The sequence below is a fragment of the Colias croceus genome, chromosome 7, assembly GCF_905220415.1.
Source record: "Colias croceus chromosome 7, ilColCroc2.1".
NCBI lineage: Eukaryota > Metazoa > Arthropoda > Insecta > Lepidoptera > Pieridae > Colias > Colias croceus.
Genome location: NC_059543.1, coordinates 11,713,066 through 11,733,466, shown reverse-complemented (window position 1 = coordinate 11,733,466; position 20,401 = coordinate 11,713,066). Strand labels below are relative to the sequence as shown.

The window sequence follows — 20,401 nt, the reverse complement described above, 5'->3', positions numbered from 1 at the left end:
TTCACTTATAACTATATAAAAAATAACAAAATTAATGTAAACATTATAGGATAAAGAATGCACCCTTTATTGTTAAGAATCATCTGATTCCGTACAAAAAGCTGTGACCAGTCGTTTTTGTACATATAATTAGATGACACGTTTCTTTTGGATCCTTGTTACGATATAAAAGTCGAGAATTAGTGGCTAATTAAGTGTAAAATGGGCGTTTGCGTGAGAAGACGAGCCTCTTCGGGGAATCAGTCGCGTTTCAAATTGTAATAATACGCCGACATATTGTGTTACACTTTTGTTATCTAGATTCCAGTGTTTTCTTGGAAAGAGTAAATAAAAAATCTATAACAAAGGAAATGCATAAACAAATAACCTTAACCTTAATTAAAAGTTTCATTTATATAACTAGCTTTCCGCCTGCGGCTTCACCCGCCTTTTCAAAGAAAAACCCGCATAGTTCCCGTTCCCGTGGGATTTCCGGGATAAAACCTAGCCTATATTACTCGTGGATAATGTAGCTTTCGAATGGTGAAACAATTTTTAAAATCGGTCCAGTAGTTTATGAGCCTATTCATTACAATCAAACAAACAAACAAAGCTTTCCTCTTTATATATTAGTGTAGATTATGATATCTTCTTTAGTTTCATATATTTTAAATATAAGGTATTCAATCACTATCAGCGTTTTGCTCACAAACAAAAAAAATATTATATCGACTATTTCATGAAATACCAGCGTGATACCAACTACTATTAAAATAAGTTTAACGCATAACCGGTACAATTTAAAATTTCTATAAGTTTCGTAAAGCGGATATTACACAACAATATCAAAGTCCCGTATTACGTGGTATTACTTTAATTTGAAAATAACTAAACGTGAAATCAATTCCATATCTGCAGGAAGACATCAATAAAGCACGCGCCCGCATCGGATCAAAGCGTAGTAAAAATAAATTTTATTACATAGTAAATATCCTTAAGTTAGGCCCTGCACACACGTGACGTTTAACGCACGTTAAATGCTTTCTGCAATAAGTATATAGATTTAATAAAATAATCTATACTTATATTATAAAGCTGAATTATAAAGCTAAAGCTATATTATATCATCACGCTAAGACCAACAGGAGCGGAGCCACGCAGGTGAAACCGCGCGGCACAGCTAACAACAAATAAAAATTATGAACACGACACAATCACTTAACACAATAAAATATTTACTGTATTTTACTATTTAATTGTACTGGTAAACACTCACTTAGGTGTTAAATTGTGTACATTTTAGGTCATGTGGTCGACCCTATATGAATACAAATTTCTGCCACGTCATCAAACTTCTCTAGATTTCGTTGAATCACGTCTCTATTTTTATTGAACTATTAAAAATGTATTAATAATAGCACAACACTAACACGCGCTAACCAAAAACAGCTGGGTGTGTACTGAGCTTAAAGTTCTCGTAATTTTGAGTGCTTCGGATTGCTTGTTTTGAGAGGATGTTCCGAGACAATTTGATGAGTTTATTGGGCAGTTAAACTTTAGAGGACATTAGACACATTCTTCTAAAAAGATCTGCGACACTTCTGTATAACTGTAGATAGTTATTGAGAACAGTAGGCGTAGTCTCGACACTAATCGACATCGATATCGACCGAAATCGGTCGGTAACTAACGATTATCAGTAACCAATCAGTAACTATAGTATAGACCTAAAAAATTTAGTGTTCTTTTTCCAAGAAATTTAGCTTAGTTTTAGGGAATAGATAGTAAATTAAAATTAGTTATATTAATTTTCGCATTATTACAATTGCAATTGCATATAAAAAAAGCAAATTTTATGCACAAAAAAACATGGCAGTTAATTTAATTTTAATCAAATTCGATATTTTTTATATCAATCGTTTAATTAATGTTCTATTAATTACATATACATGGAATCCAAAATTCCATGTATGGCAACCTCTTTATTTAATTTTTTGACATTTGACATCAATCATCAATCATGAAAATAATATTTCTATCAAAATAAATATAAATTGTGTGTTTTCAAGAGGATAATTTTTAATTATGTTCTTAAAAGTCCTATAAATCTATTGGATAACAAATATCCTAAGAAAATATCAATCTGCGTTATGTTTTTATATAGTTAAAGCTATTAGTTTTAGTTTAGTAATATTTTGTTATTTGTGAAGTGCAATAAAATTCTAATCAAAAGACTCCAAAAGCTCTACAAGATAGGGCTCCAAAAGCTCTCAATTCGAATCCTTTTGAGAAATCTTTAAGACATCATAGAAACTGACGGAACTAAAACTAAGGACGGAACGGATAATTTGTATCACTTGTTTTTTAGCTTGTATTATTATATTATATTATGTGCATCATTGTATATTTTATTACGGTTAATAAGCAAGGATGCAATGCAATTGATTTAGCGGTTCACGGTTAATATTATTTATGTGTTAAATATAAATAGGTATTTATCTATAAATTTTATATTTTACAGATGAACAAGTTACTAGAATTATTATGTTGGTGAGGGATGATGGTTTTGAGCCAAATTTTCAACTACGCTATTATAAACTGTTAAATTAAAATTTTCCAATAAATTTATTTCGTAATTGGATCGTTTTATTTTATTTGTATTCATCTGTATAATATTATTATCCTAGAAGTTCAAAAATAAATTAATCGAATATGAATGCAATAATTTAGGCTGAATAAATGCAACACTATTTTAATATTTATTTAATATAATATAAGAGGCTTCTTAACATTTTCAATAAGATTTTGAAACCATCTTAAAAATAAAACATTATTTGTTTATTTTATTTTAATTGCAATAACATTAAATAAGAGAAAAAAATATTGCGTTAAATCATAATATAGCATCGGAAGTGTGAAATATCTTCTATTTATTATAAAATATAATAATATATAATGTTTCCGATATTATCAACCGTATCTACAAACCCACACAAACCGTAAGGCCCTTCTCCCATTTTGATACTTCTAGAATACGATACTCGAGTAGAATACTAGTTAGATATTTGCTCGCTGCCCGATGCTCGCATATTAAGCGACTGAAAAATGACTAAATTCATCATTATTGTGCCTCGTTTTTGTAGACGGACGCTATGTCGAGCGATTCCAGTGACGATGTAAAAGTAGGATGTACTGGATTCATCCATATATTGAAAGAAACATAAGTAAATTGTAGAGTTTTTATAGCCGCACGAGAACTACAACATGATGATAAGAATTTTTTATCTTTCTTCCGAAGAGATACGCGCGAAGCGCGACGCAAAAACGACCACCTATACTAGTCGCGGACGTGTAGGATACCGGTAGCGTAATGGGAGACGGGCCTTCGAGATCTTGTCGAGATCAAACGTCGGTATCATAACGATTGACAATGTCAAAGAATAATTTGTTTTGACAATATTCGAATGTGTTGCAAAGAAATGATTTTCCAAATCCATGAAATCTATATTTTATTTATTTTTCATATATCTACGGAATTGAAATAATGATGTTATTAATTTAGATAAAAATGCATTGCTACAAGGCTATTATTATATAAATATTTTGACGCATAAAAGAAAGTTTTGTGAAGAATAAAAATTATAAACAAATATGTATCCATTGTATGCTTCCATCAAATTGGGGAGAGGTATTAAGCGACATCATTTTCATTGCTGAAGACGGGTCTATAAATAAGTTATCGGTAATTACCGACTAATTTGTACAGACTACAGGGGCTGGAGACAAATAGGAATTTTGTTGGACATTAGTCGTAAATACCAATGAATATTGTAACTTTATTTCTTTAATATAGTATTATTACCAATAAAATCAAGTATTGAAATTGGTTTTATGGCATTCAAATGTTTTATAAATATAAATTTATACAGAATAGAAAAAAATTCGACCACGAGGCGGGACTCGAACCCGCATCCTTTCGTGCCATTCCGGGGCGGATGCTTGACCAAGTCGACCACTCGTGACTTTTTTTTCTATTCTTTATAAATTAATAAATCAAGTATTAATAGATAATAATACTATAGGTATGCAATTTTTCCATTATAATATTTTAAGTAAATTTTGTTACTTTTTCTCTATATTCATTAGTTCTTAACTTCATCTTCAGGTTATAATGAGGCTAAAATTAAATTTTCGTGTGCTACGAATCTCCAAATAGTTAAATATACAACAGAACATCCACGGTATTTAAATTAAGTTTTTTATCACATGAGTTGACTGACAAATATCGAGTAGTTCTCACAAATTATTTAGTAGTTACGTCGGTTGTTCACATCCTGTTGGCTTTAGGGTTCCGCCTAAACCCAAAATACACGTAACATAAAAATTATTTATTTTCTATACAGGCAGGAAGCCGATATGTTTACGAGTCGGCCACACATTGCTAACATGCATGAAATTATACATTCCGTGGAATTCTATGTCTATGTTTATCTAAAACTGTTGGTATTTCAATGCATTCTTTATACCTATATCATTTTTATTCCAACGATGTGATGAATCTATAGGTATATTAAGGTAATCTAATTTTCTATGTTGCATAAATATTAACAGCGAATAAAGATTTTTTGACTCACTCTCACTCACTCTGAATTATTTGTTGACTCACTTTTATCGACTGGTTATTGTCTAAAAACTTTTAAACACTATAATTGACACTAATTCCATATAATATGAAGGTAGATATACCTAGACAAATGAGACATATCAATGATAACAATGAAACGTGTGATCACGACAAAATTCAGAGGTCACATTTTTCGAGGCAATACCCCTCACAATAGTTTTTATTAGCGTCCCATCTCCATACGATTGTATAAAATGTTCTCCAATATACACGGGTAAGAAAATTGAATTGTATGAAAAAGCGATAGACAATAAAAACGTAATTCGAGCGGTTGGCCCGCGCCCCGCTGCCAGCGTTTCATTTACATTTTATTCGCCGATACTCCGTGACACGCATTTCTACATATTGTATACGAGTTGTTTGCGATACCGTCTCTTTTTTATAACAAAATCTCCTAAAAACAGGACGGATTCTGAATCCTCTCCATCCAGAATCTCTACATAGAGATTATTATTTCTCGTTGATCTTATTAAAATTTTTTTTAAATCAGGGTGAATGAAACAAATAATATTACTTCTGACATCCAAAATGGCTGAATTTGCAATTCTGCTAGGAAAACGTTAAAAAAAGACCTAAACGTTTTACTTTTAAATCAGAGCTAGGATGTACCTATACTATATTCATTATTCACATATTTGCATTACGATGTTGTAAATACTTTGTAATACATCTAGCAAGTATGTCATGACTAGTTTGTGGTTCGAAGCACTTATTCCATAAAGTAGTTGCATGTTAACCGCTACATTAAGAAAATCGTTAAAACTCATAGTCGACATTCTCATAGTTAACGCTAGAATAGGGAAATTAAAAGCGATTGGTTTTATGCTTTGCCAGGAATATGACTGAGTTATAAATTATGAAAAGTATTTAACCCGTTGAGCCCCGAGCGGCCCGATCGGGCCACGACACAATAGATTTTAATCTACACAATAGATTTTAATCTATTGTGTCTGTGTATCCGGGGCCTGAGTTATTAAATTAAAATCATGTAAACCGTATAAATTTTGACCTACATAAAATATATAACCAACCATATTAACGAAACTTCCATTTCCATATAAGCTTTCTACTGCTGTTCTTAATATTTATAAAGGTATATTTGCGGTACATATTTTTGTTCTTAGTCCGTAACATTTGCTATTAAACAAGCCACAAAATACGATCAAGATGTTAATAACTAAAGTAGGATCGGCTCAAAGTACTTTATGAGATAATCACAGGAAAGTGACCGAAGTAAATATTGATTTATTTGCAACGTTACAATGTAATAGCTGTGATCAATATGGAAGCAGATTGTATCTTAGCTTGCAATTTAATATAGCTAGGCAGCGTATAATCAATGAAAATACAGCTTGTAATATCGATACAATGAATTTATCATCGACATAGTAGAATAGGCTTCTAAATAATAAAAGCAAAATAAATTAATTGGTCTGGTAATTGATACTTAGCTAAGCTATGCATGATACATTTAGATGACAAACTTGAATATGTACTTCTTACAAATGTCGTTAACAGTTAGCAAAAAGTCTTACCTTTACAATGTGGCTAGAAGTGTGTGTATCTGCAGAATGAAAAGTGATAATGAGAAGCTCTCACAATTAATGATACCGTTTTATTGTTCTTTTAATAGCTGTAAATTCACGCTGACGGATTCGGAGGCATTTAGTGAAATCCTGAGCGTTCGTCGTAGCTTTACGTCTGAATTTAACGTCGGAATTATAGGAGCTCGTACCTTTTGAATGAATTTAAAGAAAATATATTACATCTTATTCGTAAGATGTAGAATTTTATATTTTAGTTTAAATGAAAATAATTATACAATGTTAGAAACAAGTAGAGTTTTGTTGGATCTATTCGATGTTTATGATATATATACGGAAATGTTTTGTAGTTTATGTCATATTTTAAAAGGAAATGTTTATTAATCCAGTCTGTAGGTATTTATGCTCTACAAAAGGTGGCGTAGAAAATGTTTTGAAACAATATTGTTTAGGTATGAAAGGTTAATAAAAATCCAAGTTTTCGACCTTGACGGACCCAGGCGCTAGCCGCCATCTTGAATTAAAGGTGCTAAAATTAGGTTTATTTTAAATAACTTCTCAATTGTTTACTAAATCACAAAAGTGTCTATGAAGGGTTCAAAGAAGACAAAATTACCTACATTTTTTGCATACATGATTATTCTGTAAGTCTTAAAGGTAAAAAGTTACAAGCGACGGAAATAATAATATTTACAGAAATCATATTATAATTTTAATTTTGTTTAAAAATTGTACAGCTATCATTTTTTAATTCTCTTTGATGGCCCAGGCTGGATAATGGTGGCTTCTTCATTATCTTCGCTGAAATTTTCTGTTTCATTGTCTGTATTTTTAGTTTCCAACCATGAAATTTCGTCGTCATCAAATACTTCCCCACAGACTGGACTATATGATAAAATTCTTAACAGAGCCAAACAATTCTTGGCAATTTCAAAGTTAATTTCACATACATTATACGTCTGTTCTATAAAATTTAAAGCAATACGGTATGTAGATGTAATCTAACGTTTTAGTTAAATCGATATCTGTGGTAAGCTCGGCGACTTTATCTCGACCCACGACATTGGAAGCGGGTATTTATGATTAGAGGCGTTCCCTCAATCGATGCGAGTGCACAGGTCTATCCCTAAAGACATGTTTGAAGTTTTACATGAATTTCAAACGTGATGTAATATTACTCTTTGAAATGGTTGCACATTGTCCATACGGAACACTAGACACTACATATTCACATTTTGAATGGATAAGTCCTAAGCTTTGGTACACATGAATCATATAATCTTTATCCTAAGAGCTTTTGACAAAAAAAATACTGAAACTCATTAACACATCTGACTTAAGAGAAACACATATTTATCATGAATTCGAAAAATTAAGATAAAATACAACGAAATTATCAAGTTTTTACATTTTCAGGCGGAGGAGTTAAACGCGCTGGTGGGAGATGCGTTCCGCATGGCGTTCGCCTCGCAACTGCAGCCCTCCGCTCCTCTATGGGTATGTTGTTTATTTCAACTACCCACCATGATTTTATGTCATTTTAAAATATTCCAATGCTGTTGTGTGAACTAGTTATCTAAGTATATGGGAAATTCAATTAATATTGAAATATTTTGAAAAGAGATTATTTGTAAATCACACTCCTATGTCCTATTTATTATATATTCTCTCTCTATATATCTCTATAAATTTATAAATTATCTTATCTATCTATCTTTTTCTGACTTTAATTATACTTTTGAAAAAGACTTAACTTATTGTACAAACATTTTTATATTCAGAAAGTATTTTATTGTATTGCCTTGTTATTTTTGTACGAACTGCATCACAATTCCCCTTGTATTCCAACAACCTATATAAAAAGCGCCATAATTTATACCAAAAAAAGATTTAATGTGAACTATTTCATCGCGAGCTACCGTAAATGCTAGTTTAATGATGACACAGTGTTATTTAATAGACGGTCTGCTATCATGTACTAATATTGGCTTACAACGCGAGCTCTGTAATCATTTTGGGTCTTTTGATTACCATGTTTTATATTCAGCTATTTCAACATGCGATGGGTTTTTATAATTTATAGCTAATAGTGTTTGTGAAGGAGTTCGTGTTAAGTTCGAAATATAGTTCATATGACATGAATAAAATTATAAATATAATTTTTTACAATATTATTAAAGCAATTTTGACACAATTTTAAAAGTGCAATCCAATAAAAGATATAAAACGAGGAGATTGGCGCAGTGGAAAAGTCCACTTGACAGCCAAGAGTGCAAAAATATATCATTTCTGGCTACAACGGGCATTATGAAATTATGGATATATATAAATTGCATTTTTAATTAAAAATCACCGTATAATATAGTAATCAATTCTCTAATATTTTAAAATAATATATCCCATAGTGTCATTTCTACTCTAGGTATAATAATTCAATCGTAGCGGTGTATTTTGAAGTTTTTTACCGGATTCGTTCAATTTTTTGCGTGGGTCCGTATCCGTCACGATGTACGTGGGTTGAATTGATTTACATAACGGTTGTTTGGGTCGTGTTTATAGTCGATAAAAAGTGTACAACCCAATATACAAGGCGTGGTAAACAGTAGGTGCAAAATTGTATGAGGAATGTCCCTTGATCCTCTCCTTGTGGTTGACTAGCTTATGCATGTGACTTTGTTCATGTTCATGGAGATTGGTTGCGGGTTTTCGTTGGCTCCATCTATTATATTGCCAAATATGTACTCCTTATAACAAAAGTATACCATAATTTTGTGGAAGGATCAATATTCAATCTCGTAAGGATCCCCTCAAGTATGAGCGAATCTATGGTTCCACATCACTACACTTGAACCATTTATTTCAAATTATATTTTATCGGATAACATAAAAAAGATTAAATTATATTAGTTAAAAACAATATTAAAATCAGTACTCGACACCGTGGAACTATTAGAATTTATTGTCTTGTAAATTGATATTTTAGAACATTAATAATATTATGTTAATTCCCAGTCAAATTTTTTTTTTTTTTTTTTTTTATGTCAGAGCAAGCAAAGGGGCAGGTGGGCCACCTGATGGTAAGTGGTCACCACCGCCCATAAACACTTGCAACACTGGAAGTGTTGCAGGTGCTTTGCCGGCCTTTTATGGACAAATAAGCTCTTTTCTTGAAGGCCCCAATGTCGTAGTTGTTCGGGAACACCGCAGGTGGCAAATCGTTCCACAGTTTCACCGTACGCGGAAGGAAGTTGCGGGTGAAGCGGACAGTGGTGGAGCGCCAACCATCCAGATGGTGCGGATGGAACTGGTTTTTACGGCGTGTGGTCCGGTGGTGGAACTGTGCGGCTGGTAGTAGGTGGAACAATTCCTCAGAGCACTCCCCATAGTAGATTCTGTACAGTATACAGAGAGACGCAACGTCTCTTCGCACTGACAGAGGATCGAGCCTATCGGAAAGCCTACGGTCATCGACAATTCGAGCTGCTCGACGTTGGATGCGGTCAAGAGGAAGGAGTTGATACTGTGGGGCTCCGGCCCAGAGATGAGAACAGTACTCCATATGCGGTCGCACCTGAGCCTTGTACAGCTGAAGTCGGTGGGCCGGCTTGAAGTACTGTCTCGATCTGCTGAGCACACCAAGCTTTTTCGAGGCTAATTTAGCCTTCGCTTCCAAATGACTGCGGAATTGAACGTCACTCGAGATTTCAACTCCGAGGATTCCGATTTTCGGCGATATACTAAGGGGAGTACTCTTAAACCGAGGTTCTACGACAAATGGGGTCTTTTTAGCGGTGAACGCGCAAACCTGTGTCTTTTGGGGATTGAACTCAACAAGATTAAGTTCGCCCCAATCCGAGACTTCTTGAAGGGAAGACTCGACTTCAGACACAAGTTTGTTTCGGCTCTCATTGAGGCTTTCCTTTGAGGTGTTCGCACGGCCGGGATATAGAGCATCCCCCGTACTGTCGTCTGCATAGCAATGGATGTTACTGATTTGTAACAAATCATTGATATGCAGAAGAAACAGTGTAGGAGATAGCACGCAGCCTTGTGGGACACCAGCATTCACATAAAGAGGCTTAGAGCAGGAACCGTCGATAACGACCTTAATGCTCCTCTCTTCCAGGAAGCTGGCAACCCAATCGCATAACCTCGCAGGAAGTCCGAAAGATGGTAATTTCGCTAGAAGTGCCTTGTGCCAGACCCGATCGAAGGCTTTCGCTACATCCAAACTTACAGCCAATGCCTCCCCTTTACTCTCAACCGCCTCCGCCCATCTGTGGGTGAGGTACACCAAAAGATCACCAGTCGAGCGACCACTACGGAAACCGTATTGCCGGTCGCTTAACAGCTGGTTCTCCTCCAGGTACCTCATGAGCTGGCAGTTAATAATGGATTCCATTATTTTGGAGAGTAAAGAGGTGATGGCGATCGGTCTGTAGTTAGACGGATTTGAGCGATCGCCTTTTTTAGGGATTGGGTGGACAAGAGCAGTCTTCCACGAGTTCGGAACGATTCCTTTGGCGTAAGAGAGCCGAAAAAGACGCGTTACAACCGGTGCCAACTCAGGAGCACATGTCCTAAGCACAATAGGGGAGACTCCATCCGGCCGGCATTTTCCGGCCGGATGGAGGCCGGCAAAATCATTTTATATTCGTTTACATTATATTTGTGTGATACAAGCCGATTAGTTTTAATGAATATATTATACACACTACTAAATACTACAACTAATTTATTACTTTCAGAAAATTTACGAGAAATTAACTGTTAACCGACTATAAATTTGAATGCACCAAAGACCTGGATTCATTCGAAAACGGTCACAACATTTAAGTGTAATAATGAAGATGCGAAAGGGATGGGTATATGGGTACCATTGAGATAGAAAGGGAAAGGTGATATTAGGGACAGATTTAATTATTGTGGTATTTCTCTTTAGAAAGTATTCGTGAATGGCGAGTACATAAAACTCGATGTATATTTTTAATTCGTTGGGTCGGTGACTTTTAAAGGGTAACGAGAAATAGGATACTGTGTGATCTGTTTTGGTGGAAATAATTATGATTGACGGTAAATGTCACAATACAACAAAACAATAAAATGATGTGTGCAATGGGCTTTAAATAAAAATATAATGTCAAGATCACACTGCACATTCAGAAAACTACGATAGTTTTTTTTGTACTGTAGATATCTTAAGGTACGTATTACGTAACCTAACTAAACTTATTTATGGACTGTGAAAAGTAAGTTTATATTTCCTGCCATAGAGATTCTAATTGGAAACTAATCGACTCATCAAAAACTGCACGTCTGAGATTACAGCGGACAATCTCTGATCGGGCCGCGACTTTAGTTGATTATCGTTCAAACAAATTAATCACCTAGGTCTAAACATTTTAATTTTATATCATTCTTGCAACTCATGAAAGACCGTAAGTATATCAGTCGCTACCCAAAATTGAAGAGCTAATGTAAAATGCGTGTTAATTTTAATAATTACTCGCAGAGGTCGGATTTACCCCCGTAATGAAACGCAAACGACCTCTACTTGTCATTTGAATTATGTATCATTTGAGCGAGACATGCGAGAGCTCAGCGTTGGAACCTTCTTAGGTCATAATTATGCAAATAAAAAGGACATAATTATGTGCTCACACCACAGAATAAATAACGTAGCCACGTCCTTTTGGAGAAGAAGACACGAAGGCAATGCACTATCGATTAATTTTATCTATGGGCAAGTTAGTGATCAAGCCTCAGTACTTACTTTGAATCTTTCGAATTTATCGGTGCTCTAACCACTCCAACCCACCATAGAGGCATGTATTCATACTATTATATCCATAGCACCGTTTAACTTCTTAGGTTGATAAAAGATTAATTTCATGCCAAAAATTGCATTCTGAATTTATTTCATCAAACGATTCTTCAACAATCAGGACTGAAGCTTGCAATTCTTGATGCTTCAGAGAGCACGGTCGTGATTCAAAAAACTATATAAAACATTTCAAAGTAAAGTTCATATCGACCAAACGGAATTTCCATTTCGAAGTTGAATACAAAAAAACGCAGTTGATGTTAAAAATAAATTCGCTGTCTACAGCAGACCCATATTTCACGAGTTCTTTCGTGATAGAAAACAATTTTAACATTTAGAACTCGCCTTAAACAATTAAGTCGAACTATTTTCATATTACATTGATATTTTTAGGAAGGCGGCTATAGGGTTGCCAAGAATTTTCTTTTTGTATAGTTTGAGTGATACAGAAAGAATTTCAATTGCAGTCGTATGTTCGCCTGTTCTCAAATTATCTTAATATATATATAAATCTCGTGTCACAATGTTTGTCCTCAATGGACTCCTAAACCACTTAACCGATTATAATAAAATTCGCACACCATGTGCAGTTCGATCCAACTTGAGAGATAGGATAGTTTAAATCTCAAATCGTTTTAGAGAAAGCGGGCGAAGCCGCGGGCGGTAAGCTAGTTTTCTGTAGGTATTTCTTTGATGACTTACTTTTGCTTGAGTTTTGATTTGCTAATATTTCAGCAACACTTGCAGTTTAAATTTCGCACCAGCAAGCATAATTTTTGCACTTGACGACAATACAATAGGTGACAATAGCTAGTTAAACGAAATTATAAAATGTCCTAGAATATGTGGGATATTACATTTATTTATTTTATTACTAGATTTCCGCCCGCGGCTTCGCCCGCGTTTGCAAAGGAAAACCCGCATAGTTCCCGTTCCCGTGGGATTTCCGGGATAAAAACTAGCCTATGTGTTAATCCAAGTTACCCTCTATATGTGTGCTAAATTTCATTGTAATCGGTTCAGTAGTTTTTACGTGAAACAGTAACAAACATCCATACATCCATACATCCATACAAACTTTCGCATTTATAAATATATATATTAGTAGGATTCTAATAAAAAAAGAAATAAACCTTTTACAGTCGGAATCAGAAGTCTTGTGTTATTGAACAGGGTAAAATTAATTAGTTATAAAAAAAACCTCGATACTGACAGCCCTATCGCTAGAAAGGTCTCTACAAAGTCAGGGGTGAGGCCGTCGTGCCAAGTGCTACTAAGCCCGGAACAAAATAACCCCGATAAACGCCCCAGCGATCGCTCGCCCCAAAACAATTGATTTTAAGCCTTGGATTGCGAGCTTTAATGAAAAAGGTAAAGGATATATTTCTGAGGCTTAATTTTTCAAAGTGTAAAAGAAGGACTTGTAGTAGCTTAAGTTAGATTAAAAGATTTCATCTTTTGCTTTAAAATATTTTGCGAAATGTACACCTTCCACAATTATCTAAAACCAAGCAAGATTCTTTCTTTCAGTCTTTCGCATTTTCTATCATATAAAGATTTAAGAATATTCTTACAACAAAATAGCAAATGTAAGCTTTAGCACTTTTGTGAAGTAAACGGTCGTCGTCGGGGCTTATTTGCTGACTGAAAACGTGTCGTGCGCGTGACGGGTCCGTCCCGAACACTCGATACCGGTTCAATATCCAAGTACATATTTGTATCTATTTGTTGAGAATTGTATAACTTTTAACCTCTTTCAAAGTGGAGGCTTTAATTGGGTTGTTATTGTCGTTTATATTAGATACCTAGTTTTTAGGAATAAAAAATGATCACCTAACTAGATATCGTGTATCTTTATAGGGCAAACGGGTGTTTAATTTGATACAATACTGCATTAGAAGATAAATAGAGGAACCAACTTATCAAGCTGATAAGCGGTTGCAAACAAATCTATTGCTATTCTGTAAAAATATAGGTAGCCACTCTGTTTTTCTATTGATTTCTATATTTAGACTTTAACTTAGTAAGACAAATGTCTCTAACTATCTTGAAATCCATCACAGACACATCTGCGGTTCGGTGTAATTTTATCTTAATTCGCAACAATCGAGTCGGGTCCGTACTCCGTCCCAATAAAATGCTGTTACTTGATAGAAATCGTATCGTGTCCGTGACGGCCCCGCTCCGATACCGCTCGCTCCAATATTCCTGATTGAGACCATTGTGATAAAATGTTTCGGCGACGGGTTTCCTTTGAAACGATTTTCGTTATTTCAGCAGATTTGAACAAGATAAAGTAAACTTGTGTTCTACGTATGTAGAAATGTTACTTGAGAAAATGTTACCGTTGTTATAATATAAACAAAGACCTTGCTTCTGCTGTTATTTCGATAATCTCAAAAACAACCAACTAAAGGAATGTTCTATTGTTATATTTTTATTGTTCAATTGCACTTATATAAATTATTAATCCTACTTAAAATAATTTGCTGCTAAATGATCAAAGCTTCCTTTGAATCCTTGATTTTGCCTTATATTTTAATTTCAAATACAATGATCAAAATTAATCTTGTAGAGAATTTTAGATGTGTTGAAAACACTTCAATCCCGCGATCTATATACAAGTTCCCTTCAGATTAAAGCAGGCAAGTTGAACGGGTAACAAAAGAGAATATGAATATTTAATGGGGCAAGTGTCGCAACTCGCAACCCGCAGCTTCCCGCGCGCCGGGGCCCACCGGGGCCATACCTCTCGTGTTATATCTGCGATGCATTTAACGTACGTTCCCGTGCGCTATTTTGTTTTGGAATTTTTGAAACCCCACGGGTGTAACTGTACAGGTCACGTAATTGTCGATTGTTATATTTATGCTGCTTTTGAATATCCACCGTTATCGATTTTGTCGCAATGTGGTATTATAATTGACCGACTTCAAAAAAGGATGTAATGAGTATGTACTTGCTTCGTGCATGCTGAATGAACCGAAAAGCTTCTTTTCTACAGATACTACCTATAGTGTCATTAATTATTATTATTGTGCTACGTAGAACGTCGCCGAGTATAATATTATATTCTATGGTAGTACCTAGATATGTCATACAATAAAACTTTCAGGTTAACTCAATGATAGTCCTTTATTTGAGCGAAATATAATATTAACTTCCTATAGTTAAGCCAGGCAGAAATAAAAGGAATGTAATAAGTTAAAATCCAAAATCAATTTCATATTCCAGACAATAAAATATTATGGTAACAAACTGTTTCAAAACAGCGAAGTTATTTTTATAAATCGAAATAATTTGTTAGTATCGTTGGATGTCGGATCCCGTCACGCGACGCGGCTAGTCGAAGATATAAAACGACTGGATAGCCTACATTATTGAAGGTTCCTTTTATGTAATGAAGATGAAGTCGAGATATTAATTAAATTTAGATCGTATATCAGTGTGTTAAACATTAATAAGGTTTTGTTGTTAAGTAACAACTTTGGTACACGCATTTGCAATATCATCAAAATAATCGTAATTCTGTATGCTCTAGAAAATATTTTGCGTTAAGCTAAAATATTTAATTCAGTAATTACCGGTGATGCCAGTTATAAAATATCATGCTCTTCTATTCTTATTCTCAATCAAGAATCACGAAATTTAAATACTTTTATAGCATTGTGGCTCACAGCACTGTTTATAACTTGCGAGTTGCGGTATCTGGACAGCGCTAAGTCTGTGGAGACAGACAAATAAATTACCGGAAAAAGTTTACAAGCCAAATGTGTTTCACGGTGACAAAGAGTTGTCGGGTGTCATGTTATTTACAATTCGATACTTTGATCCGGTGTTATAGTGGACACGTATGATCTTCTCCCAGACGCAGTTTTGTACATCACACGGTGACGAGGCAAACAATGTATGTTGGAAGTGAATAAAATTTTCAGTTACGAATATGTAGGTATCTGTAAATATGCAAATGATAATTTTCTAACACAAATCAAGTAAACTAAATAAAATAAAGCAACTCATGGTATTGTGTTATTTTATAAAATTGATAAGCTGAAACACGTGTCTACGCATTTGATAAACATTTAAATGCCTTCGTGGTGGTTGCAAGTATGAAGATATCTCATTTAATCCTGGTTCAAACCATTTGTTAGTAGAATATTAGAATTGTGTACTCGGCGTAAAATCTTAATAGATAAGAACGTTAATCTAGCTATCAAGCTACTCAAAACTAAAATATGTATCTATGAAATTACTGAAAATATATTTTTTTGCATATTGGACATTAATTTCTTTTTTTTTGCGAGGATGGGTAAAACTATAACAATGTAGGTTAAAATATAATGCATATATAATTATATAGTGTTGTAAAAGCAGCTAGTGTGAGCGCGCAATGGCTACATTCCTCGGTCGGAATGTGAACCGACGACGTCTTGAACAAAAGCGCTGACATAACTTATCGTATTATATTCAATGGGGAATTTCATACTGTATCAAACTATCGTGAACTGCCGTTTATGCGTTTCCTTTTACCTTGCTCGTGTCGTTATAATTATTATGATATTTTTTTTTATCTATAGGCCTCAAATAAAATATAATTAAAGTACAAAACGCTATTGATCAAATTTATTACATGTATCTAGAACCATTTCGATGAATTTTACAATTTAATCACTGTACTTATCTAATAAAAAATATTTGAGGCAATATATTTTATTAATAAAACAAACAATACGTTCGTTTCAGAGTAAGGAGCTAAGCGGGGGTTCGTGCCCGCGCGCTCCGGACTCGCTGCCCGGCCTCAATCACCACTATCCTCATTGTTTAGACAGGTAACACACCTTTCTTTTGTATTGTTTTCATAATAAAATATGGTTTTTAAAAATAATAGTTATAAAATGAAAATGTCTAGTAAAAAGAAAAACAGCATCCTATATAATTCTTCAGATTATATTTTTATTAAATAAATTTATGTGCTATGTCCATAATATTTGTTATGTACCCATTATACATAACAAAATCATCAACGAACGACCACACAAAATTGCAAAAGCACTTCCCAACCCGCACCAATTGGCAACAGATCGGGCACGCAATGCGACATAGCGCACGCGAAGTTGGACGGCTCCGCGAGCTCGGCGAGCGAGGCCAGCGAGCCCAGCCCCAGCTCGTCCGAGGACTGGAACTCGCCCGCCGAGCTCAGCTGCTACCGCCGGCTCGGCGACCGCGACCGCGACCGCGACCGCGACCGCGACCGCGACCGCGACCAGCGGTAATAACATATAAAAAAAAATCCAAAAAAATAGCAAAAAAATTTTTTTTTGAAAAAACTTAAAATGTCAAAGACGCTTTAAAGCTTTGTTGCAATGATAATCTTTTTATATTGCAGTAATGTAATACAAGCTTAAGCTTTTAGGCAGGCACATAATATGCATCTCGTTCAATAAATGCGTATGAATTCCAGTGTGGAGCGCGAGCGGCCGCCGCTGATGAAGCGGCTGGCGCTGGGGCTGAGCGGCGCGCTGCTGCAGCCCTCCGACGACGACGCCACGCCGCTCGTCGCCGACACGCCCTGCACGTGAGCAAACACACACACACTGCACACGTGTACGCATGCGTGCACACATATACGCACGCAAACTTGCATGGCATATAGAAACACTTATACATGCGCATAACTCGTATATTATGCACATTTACAACATACTATTATCCGTGTTTACACAGTACACACTCGTTTAAACACGCACACAATTATACATAATATAATAAAAGTACTATTAACTACTTGATATATTTTTTAGAAATAAAAAAGGAAAAAAAAAAGGAATAAGGTACACACAAAATTAAGGAACAGGAAAGAAAGTAAAATACATAAAATTAAACATTATGTTTGCTGAGAATTTATTACTGTGTGTGCACTGCATTTCCAGAAAAGGGTCTCGATTCAGCTTTCTGTCATAGTTGCAGCAGGCTGCGACTACAGCGCTGGTATTCTGTCAAGACCGATTGGAGGGTGTGCGTTATAGTTATAGCATTTCAACTCAACTCGACTCAAACCTTCAATTTTTCAATTAGACTTCTTCTAGAAGCACTGTTGATACGTCATTACATATTTTTAAAATTCACCAATTCGGAAAGCATTTAAATGCTTTTTATAATCGCCCCGGTAAAGCACGAGACGCGGTGTCGAATTCCGTCTCGTGATCGCATTTTTCTATTGTTTAAAATGTAATTATGAACAACAACAAGATACGTGCAGGCCGACGAACGCGGGTCTGTGCGTGTCGGGCGGCTACACCAACGAGGCCAGCGAGCGCGCCCGCCCGCCGCCGCTCCAACACAACGAGTTCGACACACGGCACAAACACCTCACTAACGGGTTCGTTACATATTGCACTTCATTTTAATATTAACTAAATGTAATTGTAGGTATTTTTGTATTTTAATTTACTACTAGCTTACCGCCCGCGACTTCGCCCGCTTTCTCCAAAACGATTTAAGATTTAAACTATCCTATCTCTCAAGTTGGATCGAACTGCACATGGTGTGCGAATTTATGTGTGTGGTGTGGTGTGTTAAGTGGTTTAGGAGTCCATTGAGGACAAACATTGTGACACGAGATTAATATATATTAAAATTAACTAACTACTAATGGCACATCTACAATGAGCAACGAGACGATCACGCGTTATTTTGTTTTCCAATAATGGTTTAATAGTTTTTGAATGTTACTGCTACGAAATAAAGGGTGATAATTTCAATTAATGTTTTATATCTGTTACAGTTGTTCGTACGTCGATTAGGCGCTAGTGTGGCGATATTGCCGCGCTTCGCCATTATAATACATGTAGCTTCTAAATTTATGTGATGACCACTCTAGAACTTTGCATAAAGATTAAGCGACCAACAAATAAGCCATTTATTTGATCATCTTAAAAAATAAAAATATGTTAAGTTTATAAAAAATGACAAAGAAAAATGTTTTTTATTTTTCTCAGGAATAAAAAAATAAATTCAAAATTAAAAATATGAGGTTAAAAAGGTTATTTAATATGGTTTATTTTTCAGTCATCAATTTATTTTAAAATTTCTTTTCATGAACTGTTAATTATATTCTTCAAAGTCGCACATGCTTCGCGCTTACTGACATCTTCAAAGACCTGTACCCTATTTTGAAAACTAAACTTCTAAATGCAAAAACATTTCGTATACATACCGAGGATATATACAGGTGTAACATACTAAAATATAACGGAGATCTGAAACCTGTCCCTGAAATCTGTGACCGCTTCGCGTGAAATGCCCTATATATCTTTCTAATATATATAAATCTCGTGTCACAATGTTTGTCCTCAATGGACTCCTAAACCACTTAACCGATTATAATAAAATTCGCACACCATGTGCAGTTTGATCCAACTTGAGAGATAGGATAGGTTTTATCCTGGAAATCCCTCGGGAACGGAAACTATGCGGGTTTTTCTTTAAAACGCGGGCGAAGCCGCGGGCGGAAAGCTTGTTATAGCATATTTTAGCATTTCGAAAAACAGTTACTTAATTATTTATTTAATTTGAAAAGTCAAATGCAAAATGCAAAAGTGCACAATGTACAATTTCATAAAGATGTTCGCCATAAAATAATCTTTTGAAAAATATTCCAGTCGGCCATCTGGCGGCAGTGTAGCAGCATCCTCATCTTCAGGCGAGTCCTCGTGCGGGGCTTCACGAGATTCACGGGACTCGCGGGATTCAAGGGATTCGCGGGACTCGGGGAACAATAACTTGCGGCCGCTTGAACCAGAGCTCAAGAATGCGCCCTGGTTCCAACAGGGTATACCTAGAGAGGTTAGTGGGAGTGTGTGTGTGTGTGTTCACTTTTACATACGTAGGTGTAACCAGTGCGAATTTATTATTATTTTATTTATTAATAGAACATCAGAGGTCCACTTGTAAGTATAATTTCTTAATTACTATGTTAGTTTACATTGTTTTTATACAGTTTACATAATTATATTAATTAAAATATTATCATTATTGAATATTTTACCATTTATTAGTGAATACTAACATTTATTTATTATATTAATTGAACATTTATTTTATTAATTTGTGAACACACAGTTTGTAATAATAATAATAAGTAATTTGAGTAGAATATGATGAGTTTTCAAATTAAATTGTGAGTGTGTTTGGATTATCTATGTATGTGAATGTGCCTAGAACAAAGTAACTATTTAGTATTCTTTGGAAGGTAGTGCTTATTGCAAATAGTGGAAAGTATAGTATAGATACCTTTAATACAAGTAAAGTGATGCATGTTTTCTCGAAAAGCATAGGGTTTAGTGAAATTTCTAGATATTATATAGATGA

General features: G+C 34.9%; 1 protein-coding gene across 1 annotated transcript in view; it reads left to right on the top strand.

Annotated features, from left to right (window-relative positions):
* Positions 1-20,401, top strand: part of LOC123693266 — a gene marked incomplete at its 3' end in the record, with an annotated part of 88,544 nt that overhangs the window by 63,873 nt on the left and 4,270 nt on the right. The window contains exons 5-9 of the mRNA XM_045638273.1: positions 7,624-7,704; positions 16,775-16,860; positions 17,493-17,606; positions 18,291-18,410; positions 19,693-19,876. Coding sequence (XP_045494229.1) covers positions 7,624-7,704; positions 16,775-16,860; positions 17,493-17,606; positions 18,291-18,410; positions 19,693-19,876 — 585 coding nt within the window. The remainder of the gene's footprint in view (positions 1-7,623; positions 7,705-16,774; positions 16,861-17,492; positions 17,607-18,290; positions 18,411-19,692; positions 19,877-20,401) is intronic.